The sequence below is a fragment of the Petromyzon marinus genome, chromosome 44 (assembly GCF_048934315.1).
Source record: "Petromyzon marinus isolate PM22_M1 ecotype Great Lakes invasive population chromosome 44, UKy_Petmar_22M1.pri1.0, whole genome shotgun sequence".
NCBI lineage: Eukaryota > Metazoa > Chordata > Hyperoartia > Petromyzontiformes > Petromyzontidae > Petromyzon > Petromyzon marinus.
In genome coordinates this window covers 6409164-6429386 of record NC_133710.1, presented here as the reverse complement: position 1 = coordinate 6429386, position 20223 = coordinate 6409164, and the positions used below count along the sequence as shown (strand labels likewise).

Sequence of the window (20223 nt, the reverse complement as noted above, 5' to 3'; positions counted from 1 at the left end):
TTGACCCATTCAGGGGTGACGGACCAGCAGCTGGAACCTGCTCTCGAGCAACGGCCTTCCGTTGAGGGCACTGCGGGAGCATTCCACTACACATACACCTGTTATTGCGGCACATCATTGTTACTGCTGTTGTTATTGTTGTTGGTTTATACCCGGGTCACTGATTGCGTTACGTTGTCGAAATGTTGTTTAACCTGTGCCACTAATCGCGCGTTGTGTGTTGTTTTAGCTGGGACGGCTAGCTTTTTCATCACGGGGGGGGGGGGGGGGGGGGGATGGGGGGGGGGATGGGGGGGGGTGATGTAGTGGTTCAACGCGCATATTCGAGAACGGCTGTATGTCCGCGCTGGGCAGCCAGAAGAGGCGGTTGTTGAGCATCATCGTGGGGATGTCAAGAGCAGCTAGGGTCAGGATGACCGTTGGGGTAATTCCGTTGGGGCAGCATGATGAAGACAGAAGACAAGAGAAGCTGAAGCCGGACCCGCCAAGCTAGTTAGAGTATTCTTGGGCAAGAGTAGTCCTGTGTGGACCTGGGTAGGCTAGGATAGGGTCGCTAGGGGCAAGCGCAGTCCGTATGTCGGCACGCTTGACCCTCGGGGCTACCGTGGTATCAACCCGCTGAGACAGCAAGACACAGCAGCCGGGAGGGGTGAAACAAGGAGAGTAGAGAATAGGATAGGGATGGGGCGAGTGAGGAAGCGAACGAGCGACGGGCGGCGGATCCTCGGCTTAACTAAACTAAGTGTTTAGTTAAACCTATTATTATATCTTGCTACTGGCAAAGGAGGTCTCATAATGTAAATGCTTCCCCTGAGCTCTCAATACTCTGATAGTGCGCTGTTATTGAGTTGTACGCCTTTTTGGCGTCATCTGGTCCAACACCAGTGGGGACTAGGCTCTAAGAAAAGCCGTCTCGGGTGTGGACCAATCAATTTCAAGGACAGTGTATATCATTATCAGAGTTGTCTCTTTTTGTTTTCATTTTGACTGCTTGTGTTGTGGCTATTGCAAACATGATCCCTTGTATAAAGGTGTCGGTTTTGGTGCCAGATAAAAGGGTAAAAACCTATTACTAAACCAAGTGTTATATAAACAAACTGTAATAAAGTGGCCCGGACAGAAGACAAGAAATCGTCCGCCTTTATTTACAACACTACACATGTCAAATAGAGCTACGCACCCTCCACCACCTGACACCGCCAAACAAATCAAGCCGTCACCTGGACAACTGCGCCCAATGATTTTTTTGCGCCACCATTCATGTGCCACTACCCGAGGACCTGCTTGAACCACAGCTGTCTGGATTCAAACCCTGGTTCTCAGTGATGTAAATTAGGTGCTCTGACCTCTGCGCTACATGCCCGCGCAGTTAACTCGGGTCCACTTTTGCACTCCAACCACCATACTTTCACCACGCCACTGCACTGACCCGACTAAACAAAAGCCTGGGTGAACATCAACGTTGTTCTTTAATCACGACGTGGCAACTTAAACCCTGACTCGAACCGAGGCTCTCGGCGGTGCCGGTTCGGCATCTGTGACACAACCACAATGACCCCCGCCCTCACTGAAGCTTTGAGGCCAACGGGGAAGGGGACACATCACGTACAAACAATTAAAGGGGGGGAAAAACCCGCCATGGATCACAATTTACCACGGTATAAACAGTATTTATTTTCACTGCTGCTGCAACTTAACACTGATGGGTAATACTAATTCAGCTGTAAAAAAAAAAGTTTTGTTTTTAATGGAATCACACCGCTTGTGTTTTGGCAATTGGGCACACTTACTGACTGCAGGAGATGACTTGGCTTCCTCGCATGCACTCCGTTTTAGTCATTCGCATAAAATGTCAAATATGCTACGAAAAGTCATAAACTATAGAGTTTTATAGCCACACATTGGGCATTCACACCCACATGCCACACATTAATCGGAGCCTCGTAAAGATGATCCAACTTCCCGTATCCATGATCCAATATGAACCAAACAGCAGTATAAATTGTGTTTCTGCTAGGGACTCGCCCTATTGAGAAGCGGCCAAATAATTTAAACCGTTGTCCAAAGCTTCGGAAATGCAAACCAGAGCTATAATAATTACAATATTTGCAAACATTCAAATGTGTTTTTGCCCCCGACAGTTAACCGCTGACGTATGTTCTACTTAAATACTTCCTAGGACAAAGACGTTGGAAAGTGTAACTTAATGCATGCGAAATGCACGAATTTTCCTACCTAATTTCCAACTCAAAATCTGCCTGGCAACAAATACTGCATCGTGCACATTGATACAAGTCGGACATTACACACGCACGCTAACCGCTAGCGCCTTGCACAGCTAAATAGCTCCGTCAGCTGTAGGCAAATGTTGATTTTCACCTGACATTTGGAGGTAATGCGCCAAAGTTAATCCGTCACCACAAAACGGGGAAAGCCGTCGATGCGACGCATTTTCGGTCATTACGTCAAGATGGGAATCTGGCACCAGTGTAAGGAATGTATTACGGCATTGTAGCAACGTAATGTTCGGTTTAGGATAAGATCTTCTTGTCAAGTTAAGTAACCGAGTTCTCATTACGGGTATTGCTAAAGTTACGAGAAACCTTAAGAGATGTCCTCAAGCCGCTGGCCCCTTCGTCCCTGTGTGGTTGCCATCAGGGCCGTGTTATCAGAGGCCACAGTAGGCACTGTGCCTAGGGTCTACTAAAACTAAAAGGCCTATGAACACACATTTTTGACTGTGCTTTTGGTATATATGATAAAAAAATGTAACCAAGATATCTTCTTCAATAACTATATTGATATGGCTGCTCGTTGCAATTTATTTGCAGTGGTAGCCAGTGCCGGATTATCCTAGTAGCAAAATTAGTACTGTATATGTTATGGGCCCCACGCCAAATGCTTTCAAGCCATCAATTCCGGTTCAGTGATTCTGCACTTGCTCTTACTATAGTACTATACTGCCTTCAACTTTTATGAACGACCGGGTGTTTAAGGTGATCGATTTGTCGTATAATCTGGCTGTATAGCAAGTGAAAAAATACAATGATTTTACTATACAAGTAAAAAAATTGTGCTTTAATATTTGTGTGTTCTTTTCTTAAATTTAGGGCCCCTTTATAACATATGCTACAGGCCCCGCACTAGCTTAATCCGGCACTGTTGGTAACAAGTTGTTCACTCATAAGTGAGGCGTATTACACCTAAAATAAGTCACATCTTTAAGCCGAAACAAAAGTAAATCAATATGGCCCTTACTATGCGGTCATCCCATCAGAACATTGAAATTGTTATCGGCACCTTTTAAAAGCTGCGTCATCCGATATGATCATCATAGTTAAATACATTTTCGCTTATAATAGTTTAAGGCTCACTTTTTTTTCAATAATTTCAAATTAAATCTGTTTATCTGCGGCACACAGCGTGCTCCCATCGAAATAGGGCACAGACTAAACAATGAACGTATCAGTCACAATCTGTCGAGCGGCTGGACGAGTACGCGTGAAACAAGCAAGTGACAGCGGCGGTAGCAGTCACATGGGCAGCAGCAGTACCCACTGCAGAGAGTTATCACTGCAGGCCTACAAAACAGAAGTGCCTAGAGCCAACAACAATCTTAATCCGGCCCTGGTTGTCGCACATTAAGAACGATAAGCCGAGGCAGCTTAAATACGAGACACTATTCAACGCAATGCAGAACTTTATTATGAATAAAAGCTTGCAGATATTTGTCTGCATAACGGATTTATGGATATTGTAGATAACTCCGTTTTTAATCTTGATTTGAAGCTTTCGTGACTGCAGGAATTCGTACTCTTTGGTTCTTTCCGTAAAGTCACGTAGGCAGAAAATAAAATAAATCACGACGTTTCGATCGCAACACATACCTTACATGACTTTACCGAAAAGAACCAAAGAGTATTAACTCCGTTTATCTTTTGTTGGACAGCCCACGAAGAGCAGCGTCGAGTTATAGCTTCAAGAGCTATTAAACGTAGTTGTTCTGTCATTGTGTCTCCCTTGAAGGTGCTTTTACGCAACCAGCCATAGGTCTCACTCGCACAAAAACGATCACGTCTAAAATACCCCGCGACGTGGTTAGGAATGAGCGAACGGTCACTCACGGAACAGCAGATTAAGTGCATCCACTCGTGGGGACGATTCGAATAAGTGTGTAATGTGCGTTACGAGCGTACGCGTATGAAACCCACAACTATCAGCCATTAAAATAATCTTAACTACCGTTTAGATTAATCGATCAATACGTTTTTTTTACAATTTGCAATTAATTTGCGTGAGGCTCAAGCAGTGTTCTCAGCGCTGGGATAACGGAGTTTTACAACGTCATCGACACCCAACGGTAACAGTGCCATCATTCGTCTTGCCGTGAGTTTCCAGCATACATAGGATATTTTATTCAGCACTAATATAGACAGTGGCCCAGAAGTAATTTGTAAAGATAGTAATTACCGATAAGTTATGCTTATGCTCAGTAAACTAACTGTCATGATCATATTGCCCGCTATTCAGAGTTTGGGCGAGCGTGATTTTACATTTTTTTAGCCGATTCTCAAAAATGTTTAGGGTCACGCATATTAAACGATTATGTGCAGACCGTGCTATATCAACTCACGTGAGATCGACGACACGGTGAACACAAGATGCTTGTAGTAATACGTCGGACGTACGCATTTGCAATACCATTTGCGCGCGCACACACACTGGGGTAGTGAGCTCCTGTAACCCAGCGACACTTGAAACGAGGGGTTGGCGACTTACATTAAGTTGGAACAATCAAGCACACGAGACGCCGACCGTCGGGGGCAGCGAAGCTATGCCTGTAAGCGGGACTCACGCAGGCTCAGAGGTCGGAGCACTGAGCTGGCAACGCTGAGGCCCTTGGTTCGAATCCAGGCAGCCGACGGTTGTTGATTCTCAAGCACAAGTGAGTTGATGGTCTCAGCCCAGGTCACTATTGCCTGCACTAATTTAGCTAAATTCCACCTCTGAGACTTTACATATAGGTTTGACTATCATGCAACCAACTTCACACTCATACGCAAAGCAGGTGGGAAAGTGCTGCGATCTAGAATGTATATACTCTTTGGGTCTTTCGGTAAAGTCACGTAGATAGAAAAATAAAATTCACGTTTCGATCGCAACACAAGCAATCATCTTCAGGTTAAAAAATATAGCAGGCGGACTGCTGAGGCAGGAAGAAATATAGCGAGAGCTACTGCAGCCAAAGGTTATAAAGGTTTGAGATGGGTACAACCCGAGGGTAAGTGGGCGGGGATAGAGATGGAATATGCAAGTAAATGTAAGATCGCAGAGCTAGGTATACCTCCGCCATTGTAATGCTAGAGATTAGCATGTCAATCTCAGGCCTCACAAGTTTTGAGAAATCTGAAACCTAACAAAACTAGCTTAGTTTTGAGACGCCGCCCGGTTTATTTTTGGAGGTCGTTGTATTTCAGCCGAGAAGCGTCTGCAACAGGACGCGCTGCTTGGCCTGCAATATGCCCTCCAGCGACAGATGCATCAGCGCAGTGCGGGTTGTCGTCCAGCTCCCATTTGAGGATGGAAAAGTCCTCAATCTGTCAATGTAACCCCACGGTTACGGTGCTGAAGAAGCCATTGTATTGCTCGAGATTTAGAGATTAGCGTGTCAATGTGGGATGGCTACCGCAGCATCGGCTGTGTTAATGAGAGACATTCAGCAGCTCATTAAACAACGAGCGCCACCACCGCATCGAGGGAAAGGGAGCAGCAGCTATGTTAGTGAGACGTTTAGCCTGTTAATGTAAAGACATTTAACAAGGTAATGTAACTCAGAGTCGGAAATAACTGCTAACATAGGCAGGTAGGATGGAAGCATCACAGCCAGTTATGACTTTATCTGGTTAATAACGTCCTTCCAATGATTGATCAGTTTGTACCCATCTTCTCGGTTGAAATTGTCTGTGTTTATATATCTGGATGGCTTCATGAACAAATCTTTGTTGATAGCCATTGGGTTTGCAGAGTACCTTCATCTTGGAGAAATCAATTTCATGTGTGCCCACAGCGTTAAAACAATGATCAGCCACGGCAGAGGTGTTGGTCCTACCGTGTTTCAGATCCGCCTTGTGTTCGCGAACACGGTCTGAGACGTTGCTTAGTTTCCCCAATGTAACTAACTGCCGCAGACACAGCTTAGTTTGTAGACGGGGTATTGCATGTCAGGGATCACATCCTTCACAGATGGGATCAGATCACGAATTTTATGTACTATGTTGAATCGGACCTGGATCTTGTTTGCTCATGATTTTGGAAATCTTTTTGGTGACCCCTGCTATGTATGGCAAGGTGATGGTTTTGATTGGATCCTCAGGTGGTTCTCTCCCAACGGTTGGGATGACAGCTTTACGGATTGTGCAATCCGAATATCCATTCATCTCGAGGGCTTGGTGTACGTGCTCCAGTTCACTGGCTAGGTGGTGATGGTCGGAAATGCAACGTGCCCTATGGTGTAGAGATTTGATGAGCGATGGTGGTGGGAGTCAGGTTTCAGATAGGCATCCGTGTGGGTGGCTTACCTGTAGACAGTGTGTCCCAATGAGCCATCTGGTCTCTTTTAGATTAAAACATCCAAGAATGGTAACTTGCCATCCTTTTCCACCTCCATGGTGAATTCGATGGCTGGGACTTTAGAAGTGATGTGGTTGAAGAATTGGTTCAGAGCTGGCAGGCCATGTGGCCAGATGACGAACGTGTCATCTACGTATCTCTTCCACAAGGATGTAGGATGGATGTCTGGATGGCATCTGTCTCAAATTTTTCCGTGAAAACATTGGCTACTACTGGAGATAACAATGTGTGGAACATACTCCACTTCGCGCTCTGCGAACGATCCGTCAGTAGACTTTAAGATAACGATAGCACAATTGGGAAAACTTTTTCGTGAAAATGACAACGGCAAAAAGAGGTAGTAGAGAAAATGGCAGTGTGACAAAGCCGAGCGCGTTGGGGGGAGTTTGGGGAGCATTTCTCCCTTCGTATGTGCTGCGGGTTTTCTCTGGGCCCTTCCACATGCAAAAATAAAAACACTCAAAACATTAATTGGCCAAACATCCCATGCAAGATGTAAAGTACATAATTATTAAGACTTTGTGACACCTTCTCGGATAAAACAAATTAAATTACTATACATTTGATAAACGAGCGAGGTCTTGCAATGTGAGTAGCGAACGTAGACGCTTTGTCTGCCGAGTGTCACGTGATCACAACTGATACACGAGTGCTTTGGATTACAAACACGTTTCCGGAACGAATCACGCTCGCAATCCAAGGTTTTACTGTATCTCCAAATAATAACAATTGAAATAATGACAAGTAATTTAAATATTTACCTAGAAGTGTCACACCTTTTAATGAGGACAAATGCCTCTTGCTTTCAAGATATTTTCACACGGCTTGCTTTGGCCAAGCAGCAAACACGTGCCAGTGTAACACCCACAAACCCACACACTCACAAAGAGCCCTGTCAAGCCCCATAGACTGTTGGAGGAAGCGCGGTAATGCAAGCACCGAATAAGCTCTACATGGCGCAAGGTGCGGCGGTGTGGCCAGAACCAACGCCTGGCCCGCTTTGTCTCCTAAGTGCTCACTGAATGCAGAGTTGATCTGTGGGAGGCCAAGTACCAGTGCAGGTATCACTTGCCACCAGTGTTAACTCATCATCATCATCGTCACCAGTCGCTTGCCCCTGGCCGGAGAGTAGCGGTCCCCACGAGACGTCGCCAGGCGGCCCTTTCCAGATCACGCCGCCGCGCCGAGCACGTTCCCAAGAACGTGGTGTTTGACCGCGGCCGGGAATTTAACTCGAGGCTGCCAGGTTAGTAGCTATGTGCACTACCCACTACACTACCGCTCCACACGCGCACTCAAAACACACGCACACATACATAAGCAAGTGTACATTCCCACTGCAACACTGTACATGCGACTCCCGATCGTTCACGGACACACCATGCAGTAGCAAACGAGATGGGTGATGCCCCTGTGGAGCCTTGGCCCTGGGTGCAGCCTGGATTCTGGAACTGGGTTATACGGAGCCACACGTTCCCGCGTCTCCACCGTCCGCCGCGTCTCCCCCCCGCCCCCTCGATGGCCCAAGACTCCACACGGCCCGTGTTTCCACGTCTCCCTCGTATCTCCACGCACGTCTCTGCATCCCCACACTTCCCGCACGTCTCCGCCACGCCGCCATCTCCTCACTGTCAGTCGCCGCCGCCGCCGTCGCCGCCGCCGCGACCCCTCGCGCCGGGCGTGAACCCGAGGGTGGCCGCCACCTTGCGCCAGTGCGTGCGCCGGTGGTCGGTGAGGTGGTGCTTGAGGCGAAAGGCGAGGCCGCACAGCTCGCACTCGAACGGCTTCTGCCCCGTGTGCATGCTGCGGTGCCGCACCAGGTTGCTGAGGTCCGAGAAGGCCTTGCCGCACACCTCGCAGTTGTGCGGCTTCTCGCCCGTGTGCGTGCGCCGGTGCTTGCACAGGTACTGCCGCGTCTTGAAGTCGCGTCCGCAGAAGTCGCAGCGGTGCAGCCGGGACGCCCCTGCCATCACCGCCGCCACCGCCGCCGCGTCCGTCGCCGCTCCGCCGCCTTCCCCCGGCGGGTGCGACGGCCGCGGCGGGATCAGCCGTCGCGGGCTGTTGGTGGTGTTGGCCATGGCTATCGTCGTCGGCGGCAGCGGCGGCGGCGGCGGCGCCGCCTGGACGAAGGGGCGGCCGTGGAAGGCTCGCACGCCGCCGATGCTGTAGAAGATTTTGTCCGAGCGGGTCCAGTCGGCGAGACGCTGCAGCCGCGCCTCCTGCTCGTCCCACGTGTGCATGGGGTGCGGGTGGAGGTCGGGGTCCTCGGAGGAGTACGCTTCTGAAAGAGGTGGAGAGGTGCAACCCTCTTATTCCCGCTGCACAACCGCGCCGAGCCAGCCCGGCGCGGCTCCGGAGGGACCGGGTTGCTTTTCCGCCGCAAAACCAGGGCGGTGCCGCCAACGCAACCAACGAGCCGAGGTGCGCGCGGACGACGTGGGAACTCGGCGCGCTGTGCTGACTTAACGTCACACGCGACGACTGCATCACTAACCCCTGCCTCTGGCCCTGCTCGGCCCCGAGCCAGATTCACGCGTCGCGTGAAAACAGCGCGTCATTTGACGATCTGGTTCCGGCTTAGAACAGAAAATAACCAGCGGGAAACCACCCGTGTGCTGCGAGAGCTCCGTGCTGCCGCAACTCTGACATGTCAGTGGAAAAGTTGGTACTCTGTGACCGGCGACCTCTGGACTGCAAGGCCAGTATGCTAACCATTGCACCATGGCAGCATTTGCTGGCGCGGCAGCTGAAACTACAGGGAAAGTTTCTTAAATCTCACCGCCCACCCTCCGCCTGTGTCCATCCAGCAGTGGAAATGGATTCACCACGGTTTGTCCATCAGCAGACCGGGGGGGAGTGGGTATTTAAACAAGCTTGATGACGTTCAAGTGTTGTGTAAAACGAATTATTACTGGCCAAGACTAATTAGAGAACCCATTGAAATTGAGAGAAATACAAATAACTTTAATCGCTCTGACAGCTACAGGCTTAGTGCGGCTTGGAAGCGTATTATTAAATAATACATATTACAATTCCTTATAGGGGAAACACATACTAATTAACCGATTACAAACGTAGTATATAATTAAAGTAACCCCCCCCTCCGCCACCTCTGATTTCTGATTGGGTATAGTGATTGGGTGGTTCAGTTATTAAATAATACACATTACAACTGATTACTAATCTACAACTGATTACTAATCTACAACTGATTACTAATCATAACAATTAACTGATTACTAATCTATTATATAATTACAATACCCCCCCCTTCGCCTCTGATCTCTGCACCTGATTGGGTTGAATGATGACATCACCCTGCTGCTCTATTTAAGACCGGGAGCAGGTGGAGGGCTTCACTATTCTGGCAAATCGCTCGATGATCCTGTGGATTCACTCTTCAACACACCGGTGGGGGCTCAAGCAGTGAACCATTTGTCTTTTGTCAACGTGACACATTTTTTACTGACTGGCCATTACGGGTGGTGGAGGGTCGCGACACATTTATAAATGACGCGATCTCACCCAAAAACCTTTATTATGAATAATATTGGTCGCGAAAGCCTACGTGTTAAATCAAGCTTGTCCATTTTTTATAACTGCTGCGCGGGGAGACTGAACACCCGGCGAACTCTGTATTGCAAATCCATTGTGCTCACAATAACGTCACGACGGCTGAGTATGTTTCTCGTACTTCTTTCACACCATACGTATCCAACAGGGGAAGGACAACAAACTAAACATAAAAAGCAGTTCTAAAAGAAAAGAGTTTTCAATCTAGATTATTTAAAAGTGCATAGCTCCCGTGGCTTCCTAATATCGGAAGAGCGTCCTAGACGGCCGCAGAAGAGCATCTGAAAGGGTGCGATGCAGTGACTGTCTTTGTTTAATGGTTAGCCAAAAGAGCAGTTCTAAAGAAATTCCTTTTCAATCTAGATGAAAAAGTGCATAGCTCCAGTGGCTTCCTAATATCGGGCAGCTTTCGACCGACGGTACAAATTAAACGTTTCTGCCTCACCTGCACGGCTGCCAGCGTCGGTGTGCTGGTGCTGAAGGGTGGTCGCATGCTCCTCGCGTGCCACGTCACAGTTGTTCTCCGAGGGGATGGCGGTGTCCACCTGCTCATCGTAGAGCTCCTCTGGGAGTGGAGGGCGAGACAAGACGAGGGTCAGGCTGCTACTGTTCCAACGATGTGAACGGGCAGATAACGCTAACCCGCACAAAAATTACGCTCTGGGAACGCATTTGTATAGGTTTCCTACACAGAATTGGGATGAAGACTTCGAATGTGTCGTCTGTTTGCTTCCTAAATCACTAAAATTTGATAAAGTGCTCGTGGTCACATGGGCACCGGAGCCACAGGTCCCCAACGAGTGAGGAGCAGCTTTAAATAATTAAACCAACCCGGTCCACGTGAACACGCTTCGTGAATTTTGGTGTGCACGGAGCGCGCTTCATCGGCGAGCCGGATAATCTGCCCTGGGGACGATCGAGCTGGCTGCGGTGGAACGGCGCCGACTGATGATCGGCCAACGAGGGAAAGGTGGCACAACGAGCGTGCGGGCAGGGACCCACCGGCCTCGGCAGGCTCCACCTTGAGTGGTCGTCCAGCGGCGATGCCCTCCGCGAAGTCGCGATCTTCGCCCTGCGGCGCGGAGTCTCCCGCGTAGCGCGCCGGCTCTGGTTGACGGAAAACAAAACGAGAAACAGCGGGCACGGCTATATCGGTGTAAGAGCGTAAAAATGTAAACGCCAGCAGGATGACCGATCCACGAGGGGCCGGAAGACGCAGACGACGTTACAATTCGCTTCTTTTTACTGTAATCATCAAACCATTTATTCAAGCGTAAGTGTTTTTGAGAAATTGGTGTGTTGCAATCGTCAAGCTCGCAGAGAAGCGCCACATCGGTCCCACTCCACTGCCCCCTTCTGCCAAACTCCCAGGAAAAAAATTTTCAGGCTCCCCGGAGCCATCCGGTCGCCTCGCTCGCCAACACCACTCACCGTCGCCGCCGTCCGAGTGGCACATGTTGGCGGGCGAGCGCGGGCACAGCACCGATTCGAGGGAGACAAACTTCTCCGCCGAGCGGAGCAGCTCCTTGCCGAGCCGGTCGAGCGTCGCCACGATTGCGTCGAGCAGCGGCGCCAACTCCGGCTGCTGCCGCGCCGCCACCGCCGCCGCCGTCGGCGTTCCGTGGCCCTCGGCGCCGCCAAGCGGGCTCACGGCCCTGACGAGGCGGCGCAGCACGGCGTAGAAGGCGAAGGGCAGGCGGTCGCGGGCGGCGCCCAGCAGCTCGGCCGTCACCTGCGCGTCCTCGGCGCACGCCAGCAGCTCCTCGTAGTCGCTGATGCCCAGCTCGCGCTCCATGGCGTCGGCGAACGTGGGCTTCATGCCGCGCGTCGCCAGCCACGCCGGGAAGTCCCCGCGCGGGTCCGGATCCACGGCCAGCACCGCCGCGCACGCCATATTATTCTGCCGATGCCGAGAAATTATCTTTTCATATTTTTTTTCCCCATGTTTTATCCCGTGAAAGAAAGTACACAATCAGAACTCTCATAAAGCAGTGCGGTGCTCTGTTAGAGAATGGGTCCACAGAAGCGGACATCACAAAACTACTTCTGATATCCCTTCAAATTACCTCCATTTCGGCAAGTTGTGTGAAAACCACAATAAATTTCACAGCGTTTCTGCAGTCACTAATGACCAGGCTGAGATCATCACCTCGCTACACTTGAGAACCCAGACTACTAGCAGTCCTGGTTCAGTGTTCGAACCTCTGAGTCACATGGCCATCTCAAGAAACGTTTGTCAAAGGGACCAAACCGATGTGAATCTTCCCAGTCTCGTCGGATCTCGGAAGCTAAGCAGTGCTGATTGGGCCTGAACCAAGGTAGTTGGCGCCACGGTGGCGAGATGTAAACTCCCCTGGTATGGAGGAGGTCGTGGGTTCGATCCCGACTCTGACGCCTGCTGTATATTTGGAGTTTCCATGTCTCTCTCTCTCCCCGTGGCCGCGTGGATTTTTCTCCGGGTCCTCCGGTTTTATCCCTCCGCGTTTAGAAACATCACGCGTTTAGAGTATTCGGCTGCTATAAATGTCCACACGATAAGCCGCTTCGTTGAGCTATCATTTGTGGCCAGGCTGCTTCCGATAAAAAGCTACATAGCTCAGCGGGCCTTACCTGGTAAAATAAAAAGACTTTTTTTTATTTTAGCCCGCGGTTATCTGCTGCTGGACCCGTGCACAAACCTCTTGCAGCGGATACGGCCGGTGGAGTTTCACCGGGGGCCCCTCCGACCAGAAGACCTGGAACCCAGTTACCCGCAGATGGTCAGCATCCCCGATCCTCGAGTCCGAGACAGTTTTGCAACAGCCTCACAAGAGCGTTGTTCCGAAATAGCTTGCTAACGTGTGATCGCGGGGCATTCGTGATTGCCTGCACTCGCAAATGTACACGCGAGAACAAAATAAGTCAACTATAAACGTTTCGTTTTGCCAGGTCACACAGCGCCCACTGAGCTATTTCGCTCTTTTTCAGACAGGCAGAGTGAAAATGGCAATTTGCGGTGTCCGAGCTGAGACTCGGTGCGTCGTTTTTCCATTAAACATTCCACTTCCAAAAAACGCTGTTCACGAAATAAGACACAGCCCATAATCGTTAACGTCACCTAAGGGCAATCAAATACGGATCCGTTCGTGGTTAAGCCTGTGATTGTCCTATTGCGGATAATAACCGCCGTGCAAATATGCCATTTCCACCAATGACGGTGAATATGGGGACTGACTGCCTATCATCACCATCATCCTCACATCTATAAATTAAGTACTAATTTGTGGTTATCGATAATGGTTGTCTTATGCAGAAACTGATTCCCCCACCACCAAAAGTGAAATGTGGAGTTGCCACCATTGTCAGATGCGACCATCCTACCATCATCCTTCCGTCTTTAAACCAGGTACTAATTTGACCGTCAATGGTTGTTTTGTGGAGAGGCTGATCCCTGCACCCATCAGAGTGAAATGTGGAGCTGCCACCACTGTCAGCTGCGACCATCCCATCATCACCATCATCATCCTTCCATCAATAAACCAGGTACTAACTTGTGATTGTCAATAATGGCTGTCCTACGCACAGACTGACCCTACACCACCCCATCAGAGTGAAATGTGGAGCTTGCCACCGGCCAGCTGCGCCCATCCCATCATCACAATCATCAGCCTCCTTCCAAGGTGGTTAAAATAGGCACCAAGCAGTAGTTTAAGCGTACAACGGTTGTTGCTGTGGTGGCGGTGGTCGTGGTGGTGGTGTAAAAAAACACACCTTACACTGTTCCCCCTTGCGCGTAACCCAACCAACTCGTCTAGTTGTCACCGCGCGAGTCGCAATCAGCCGGCGGTGAAGGCGATGGAGCGACACGCCGAGCGGAACGCAGCGGGGCTAGGGGAGGAGAGGGGAGGGGAGGTGGATTACGGCGGGCGGGCGGGCGCGGTCTGGGAACACCGAAAGGCGGCCGCGGCGGGCCAGGCCCGAGGTAGGCCCACACGTCGGGCCGCACGTTCAAAAGCAACGCGTTGAGGGGGGAGGGGGGCAAGTAGAGGAGGAATAACAAACAACAACTTTCAACCCCAACGCGAGAGAAACGTCGACGAAATATGCCACAAAGCCCAAGCGATGTACGTGACTTTACCTTACCGCGGGGGGGGGGGGGTTTGTCGCAGCCGCCGCCGCTGCTGTAACGAAATAAGAGGTACAGTATTGTTACAAAACGCGCCTGTCGCCGCGGTAAATCTACATTGGAATAACCCCCAGCCCCCCCCAGCGCGCTCTACGATAGACTCGCCCGCCAAGCATCGCCCTCTCTGATTGGCTGACCGCGGGAGGGGCCGCGTGCGTGAACACCAACTCGGCGGTCCGCAAAAAAAACTCGCCGCCGCCGAGTGAATTGTGGTTTTCCATGCCGGACCCTCTGAATTAATCAACAACACAAAAAATGCGACCTCTGTTTTCTTGTCTCTGCGATCAATCCACTGGCTGGATGAATGCCTCTCTTTTCTCGCTCTCACCCAACGTCGTCGCCGTCTCTCACCGGTCTCGCGATGTAGGAATCCAACCCGAACACGAGGTGGGGTTCGAGATGCCCTCTCTCGAACGCGTTTCCACCCCACCCACCCGTCCCTCCTTTGACTGCCAATCTTGTCGTCAGTCTCGACCACAAGGGCCATCACCGTGTCCCTTCGCCGCCAATGACTGCCCAAAGCCCATTCACGTCTCTTGATTAAACGAATTATTTGCCGCCTGCTGATACCTGTCAAACCCTTATCAGTGCCTACCTTATTACAGACCAATTCAGACCTTGTAATCGGTTTTTACCCTTTTAGCTGGCACAAAAACTGGCACCTTTATACAAGGGGGATCGTGTTTGCAATAACCACAACACAAGCTGTCAAAAATGTAAACAAAAAGAGACAACTCTGATAATGATATTGGCACTGTCCTTGAATTTGATTGGTCCACACCGGAGACGGCTTTTCTTAGAGCCTAGTCTCCATTGGTGTTGGACCAGATGACACCATAAGGCGTACAACTCAAAAACAGCGCACTATCAGAGTATTGAGGGCTCGGGGTAAGCCTTTACATTGAGGCCTCCTTTGCCAGTAACAAGATATAGTAATAGGTTTTTACCCTTTTAACTGGCACAAAAACTGATACCTTTATTCAAGGCATCATGTTTGCAATAACCACAACACAATACTCTGATAGTGCGCTGTTTTTGAGTTGTACGCCTTATGGCGTCATCTGGTCCAACACCAGTGGAGACTAGGCTCTAAGAAAATCCGTCTCGGGTGTGGACCAATCAATTTCAAGGACAGTGCATATCATTATCAGAGTTGTCTCTTTTTGTTTGCATTTTTGACTGCTTGTGTTGTAGTTATTGCAAACATGATCCCTTGTATAAAGGTGTCAGTTTTTGTGCCAGCTAAAAGGGTAAAAACCTATTACTATATCTTGTTACTGGCAAAGGAGGCCTCAATGTAAAGGCTTACCCCGAGCTCTCAATACTCTGATAGTGCGCTGTTTTTGAGTTGTACGCCTTATGGTGTCATCTGGTCCAACACCAGTGGAGACTAGGCTCTAAGAAAAGCCGTCTCAGGTGTGGACCAATCAAATTCAAGGACAGTGCCAAAATCATTATCAGAGTTGTTTCTTTTTACACCATTGGAAACCTCATTTGCCAGTAACAAAATATGATAATTGTTTTTTTACCCTTTTATCTGGCAAAAAAACTGACACCTTTTTTTACAAGGAGTCATGTTTACATTGACCACAATACCTGCGGTCGGAACGCAAACAAAAAACAACTCTGATAATGTATGCACTTGTGCGCCTTTTGGCGTCTGCTGGTCCAACACCATGTGAGACGAGGCTCTAAAGAAAGCTGTCTCGGGTGTGGACCAATCAATTTCAAGGACAGTGCATACATTATCAGAGTTGTTTTTTGTTTGCGTTCCGACCGCAGGTATTGTGGTCAATGTAAACATGACTCCTTGTAAAAAAGGTGTCAGTTTTGTTGCCAAATAAAAGGGTAAAAAAACCAATTATCTTGTTTCTTTTTGTTTGCATTTTTGACTGCTTGTGTTGTGGTTATTGCAAACATGATCCCTTGTATAAAGGAGTCAGTTTTTGTGCCAGCTAAAAGGGTAAAAACCTATTACTATATCTTGTTACTGGCAAAGGAGGTCTCATAATGCAATTCAGACCTTATTGGTCACCCCGTGCCCCTTATAAATCTCAACGTTCATCCTACAAAGTCTACATCACAAGGGAGAAACACAAATATATATTTTTGTTGTTATTGCCCTATTGAAACGGCTGTAACGCCGTATGGAACTGAAAACGCAATTTCCCTGTACAAGAATACGGTGTAAACCGTGTGGGTGGCGCACGAATAACACAAACAAGCCAAACAAATTCGCCAGAGCTGAATGGAGTTCAAAATAACTCACAAACCACCTGGTTGTAAAAGACCCAACGCAGACGATTCCCCCGTGGTTCTATCTTCCACGAAGCTGCTCATGGTTCCACCCTAAACCGCATCCACCGCACAAACCATGGAAGTAGATGCCGTGATATCTGATGATGCACTAATGGAAAATGGAAAACTCTCCATTTGTAGTAGTGGCGACTGTGGTCATCCAGAACGGATCGCACAACGTATAACGACGCAAAGCCCCGATTCCACAAATGCGAAGGAGACATCACGGCGATGATGATCCACTCCGCTGCTCCTGATGATGTGAAATTGTAGCCGTTACTCTGCATCTACATCAGCCGTACGAAAGTAAGGTGGCACACTTATTGAATCTCTCAATGCGTCTCTGTATCCGTGTTTCTGATCCAGTGGTAACTGCGCAGAGCCGTGCCCCATCTAAGGCGTCCTCATCTGGAAAGGCACGGGTCAGACAACTAAATATGCGAACTATATCATTCAGAATGTAACAATGACAACGCCCTTCGTATCAGGGTGGTACGGTGGTAACATATTCGCCCCACAGCAATACAATCCTGCAGTTCGATTCCCGACTCGGGTGCCTGGGTCGAGTTTGGATGTTCTCCCCTTGTTCTGAATGGGTTTCCGCTGGGTTCTCTGGTCACCTCCCAGTAGCTTAAACACAATTTCATGGGTGTTGGCCAAATATCCAAATATAGGAAGGGGCCCTCTTCTTTGAATGTCATCTTTAACGACCATTGAAGCAAACGGCCGTGTATGATTGGCGAATGCACACACGTAGCGTTAACCAGGGTGGCTGCTGGGCTCGAACCGCAACGAAGCGGCGAAAGCGCTGCCGCTGGGCCCAACTAGTCCGCGACAAGGTCAGGTAAAAACGAACCTACCTTTACCCTACCTTTTACCTTACCCCAATACAATCACTTTACCCTTACCTTTTACCCTTTAGCAAGGCAAGGTAAAAGTTAAAAAGCAACGAGCCCACCTTTACCCTACCTTTTACCCTAACCCCATACAAATTACCCTATTACAGGGTAATTACCAGGGTACAACGCATGAAAAAGGTTAATAACAGGTAAATGCGAGGTAGAGCGCTTTATTCGTATAGAATACTCTCGAATCGGGCATTGAGGCGGTCGATGACACCGTCCTCCATAACCTCCTCGTCCCAGTCGTATTGGTCCATGACGATCTCATCAACAACCTGATCAAGGTCGTCATTGCCGTCGTCCTCGGACGAACGACGGACAATAAGATCCTGCGCCGCTCCGGCCCGGTTAGACAGGACCTTCAGGCAGCCGGCCGCGATCCACGAGCGTAAGTACATGGACTGGATGAAGAGCGTCGACGACAGGGACTGGCGATCGCATGTGAACTCCCGCCCGGCTCCGCTATTTGCGCGTTCCCAGGGAGTTGACGTCGCTGGCGCTCCCAAGTAGTCGCAGGCCATCTTGTAGTGGGCGGGGAGCAGCTCTTTGCGGGGAGACCACCACTGCATTACGTCAATGAAGGCGCTGGCGGTCGTGACGCCCATGCTCAGAAAACGATCGACTTCATCGCCGTCGTCGATGGAGCTGCCGACGTTGCTGAACAGGGCGCTGAATAGCGACCCCTCCTCCACATGGGCAGCGACTGCCATCGTCGAGATCGCGAGCACGTCCGAGTAGCGATGCTGCAGGACAGAACGGATCGTGGCCTTCAGTGTAGCCAGCTCTTCTTGGTCTGTCGTTTTCAGCAGCTGTGGATTCAAGTAGGATGCCACAATGGCAGGTTCCTGAACCAGGAAGTCTCGGTACCGCACCAGCTCGGCCTTCATCCCCGTCGCGGTGAAGGACTCATCGATCGCTCTAAGAGCGGCTTCACCGCGATCGCAATGACAGATCAAGTGCTCCATTGTCACCGGCACGAGATCCAATATCGACTTGCGGTCCGCCGACTACGAGGTCATGACCTGGCGCAGCATTCGCCGGAATCCTGTCACACCCTCGACGTTTGCCCACTGCAGTTCAGAGAAAGCACCGATGCTGATCACATCCTGGAAGCGCGCCATGATAATGTCCAATGGGACACGCTTCTTGATGGTACCGTCGCCCATGTCAAACGTCAAATTCCTGGTGCGTCGGCTCCTTGCTGGCGAGCTTGGCGATCTCGGCCTCGTCGTGGTACGACTGCCAGACGACCTTCCTGCACCTGATATTAACGAGCGCCTCGCGCAGTTTGGCGTTGGTCGACTTGATCAGTTTGAGAACTTGGACGACGCCGATTTGGACCGAATGATCCGCACAGCGAATATGGTGGCAAGCCCGCAACTGCTCATTTCTGGCGTCCGCGTTAACCAGGACGAATAACGTCTTGACAGCACTGATCGCATCGGAGCCATTATCGCTGGTGACAGCGAGCAGCTTGGTCGAGACATTGCGCCCGAGGCTTTGGAGGTGCTCAGAGCGGTGGCAATGCGCTTGCCGACACCCCTTCCGGACTGCACATCGAGGATCGTCAGCAGCATGGATTTCGACGCACCAGATTTGGTGTCGATGCAGTGCACCGTGACCATCCAAAATCCCTTCAGGTTGTGGTTCGACTACCCGTCGATGGTGAGCGAGATGGCGACGTCCAGGTTGGAGAAGAACGCCCCGACGATGGGCAGCATGATAGTGTGAAGCTCGACAAGCCTGCGAATGACGGTGCGGGTTGACGGGCCCTCGTATCCCTGCGTCAGTGTGTGGACTAAGGTCTTGAACTTGTCGCTGCCGGCAGCTCGCAAAGAGATTGCACCTTGGATAACAAAATCAACCACCGCGTTCTAAAACTTTACCAGGAGGCGATCCGGGATTGCTGGCCAGCTCAGCGTTTGCTGCATTCGGCGATTCGCCGACGCCCCGACCTCGCTGCCTGGGGCGAGCACGTTGTGCTTCTTGAGGTGGGCTTTCCACCCTGTGTTCGTGTGGGAGGAAAACCACTTGCGGCAGTGCACACACTGCCACTTTCCTTGCTGCCCACGGGAACGCATGCCGCTGCCTCTTTCTATTGCTGTTCACAGCGACCCCTGAAATGCCGTTGCTGGCATCCTCGACCTCATCCTCTACCTCAAGAACGTGGTCCGTCTCCATCTGGTCCGACATCAACGATTCCAATTTCAAATGGAGGCCACGGACTGCGCCATGGAACTATTAGCGAGCGGTAAACAGGGTATTTACCGGGAAATACCTTTACCCTACCGGGTAATTCTCCCGCGATACCTTTACCCACCCTTTACCTTACCCCTTGGCAAGGTCAACACCTTTCCCCTTTTACCCGGTAAAAAGGATAAATGACCTTACCTTGCCGAGGCCTAGGCCCAACGCTCCCGCTCTCTAGCGCCCCTCTCGCCCTGCGCCCAAGTCTCGCTCTCTTTCGTTCCTTCTCCCCCCTTCTCGCTCCCCTTCACTGGAGCCAACTCCCTCCCCCCTGCGGCACGCAAGAGCCAAACGTCTTCGCGAAAGCAACCTGCAGCTTGTTGTTCGCTTGAAACACCCCCCTATCTATTCTCCCGAGCCAATCCTGCTACTTTCTACCCCTGGCACCGAGTTACGACCAGGCCAACT

The 20223-nt window shown here is 50.3% G+C and overlaps 1 protein-coding gene across 5 annotated transcripts; it reads right to left on the bottom strand.

Moving 5' to 3' along the window:
• Window positions 1–1124: 1124 nt before the first annotated feature.
• LOC116951967 (uncharacterized) lies at window positions 1125–14464 on the bottom strand. 5 transcript variants are annotated; one of them, XM_032970905.2, is made up of 7 exons: window positions 14321–14464; window positions 13954–14070; window positions 12882–12938; window positions 11635–12103; window positions 11206–11310; window positions 10649–10768; window positions 1125–8911 (listed from the first exon to the last, which is right to left on the bottom strand). In XM_032970905.2, exons 4-7 carry the CDS (start codon window positions 12095–12097, stop codon window positions 8262–8264), a joined length of 1338 nt encoding a protein of 445 aa, XP_032826796.1. In that variant the 5' UTR covers window positions 12098–12103; window positions 12882–12938; window positions 13954–14070; window positions 14321–14464; the 3' UTR covers window positions 1125–8261. The 5 variants fall into 5 exon arrangements, with proteins under 5 accessions (XP_032826796.1, XP_032826800.1, XP_075930089.1 ...); XM_032970909.2 differs by lacking the exon at window positions 14321–14464 and having other exon boundaries at window positions 12882–13068; window positions 13954–14302; XM_076073974.1 differs by lacking the exons at window positions 12882–12938; window positions 14321–14464 and having other exon boundaries at window positions 13954–14302.
• Between the last annotated feature and the right edge of the window lie 5759 nt (window positions 14465–20223).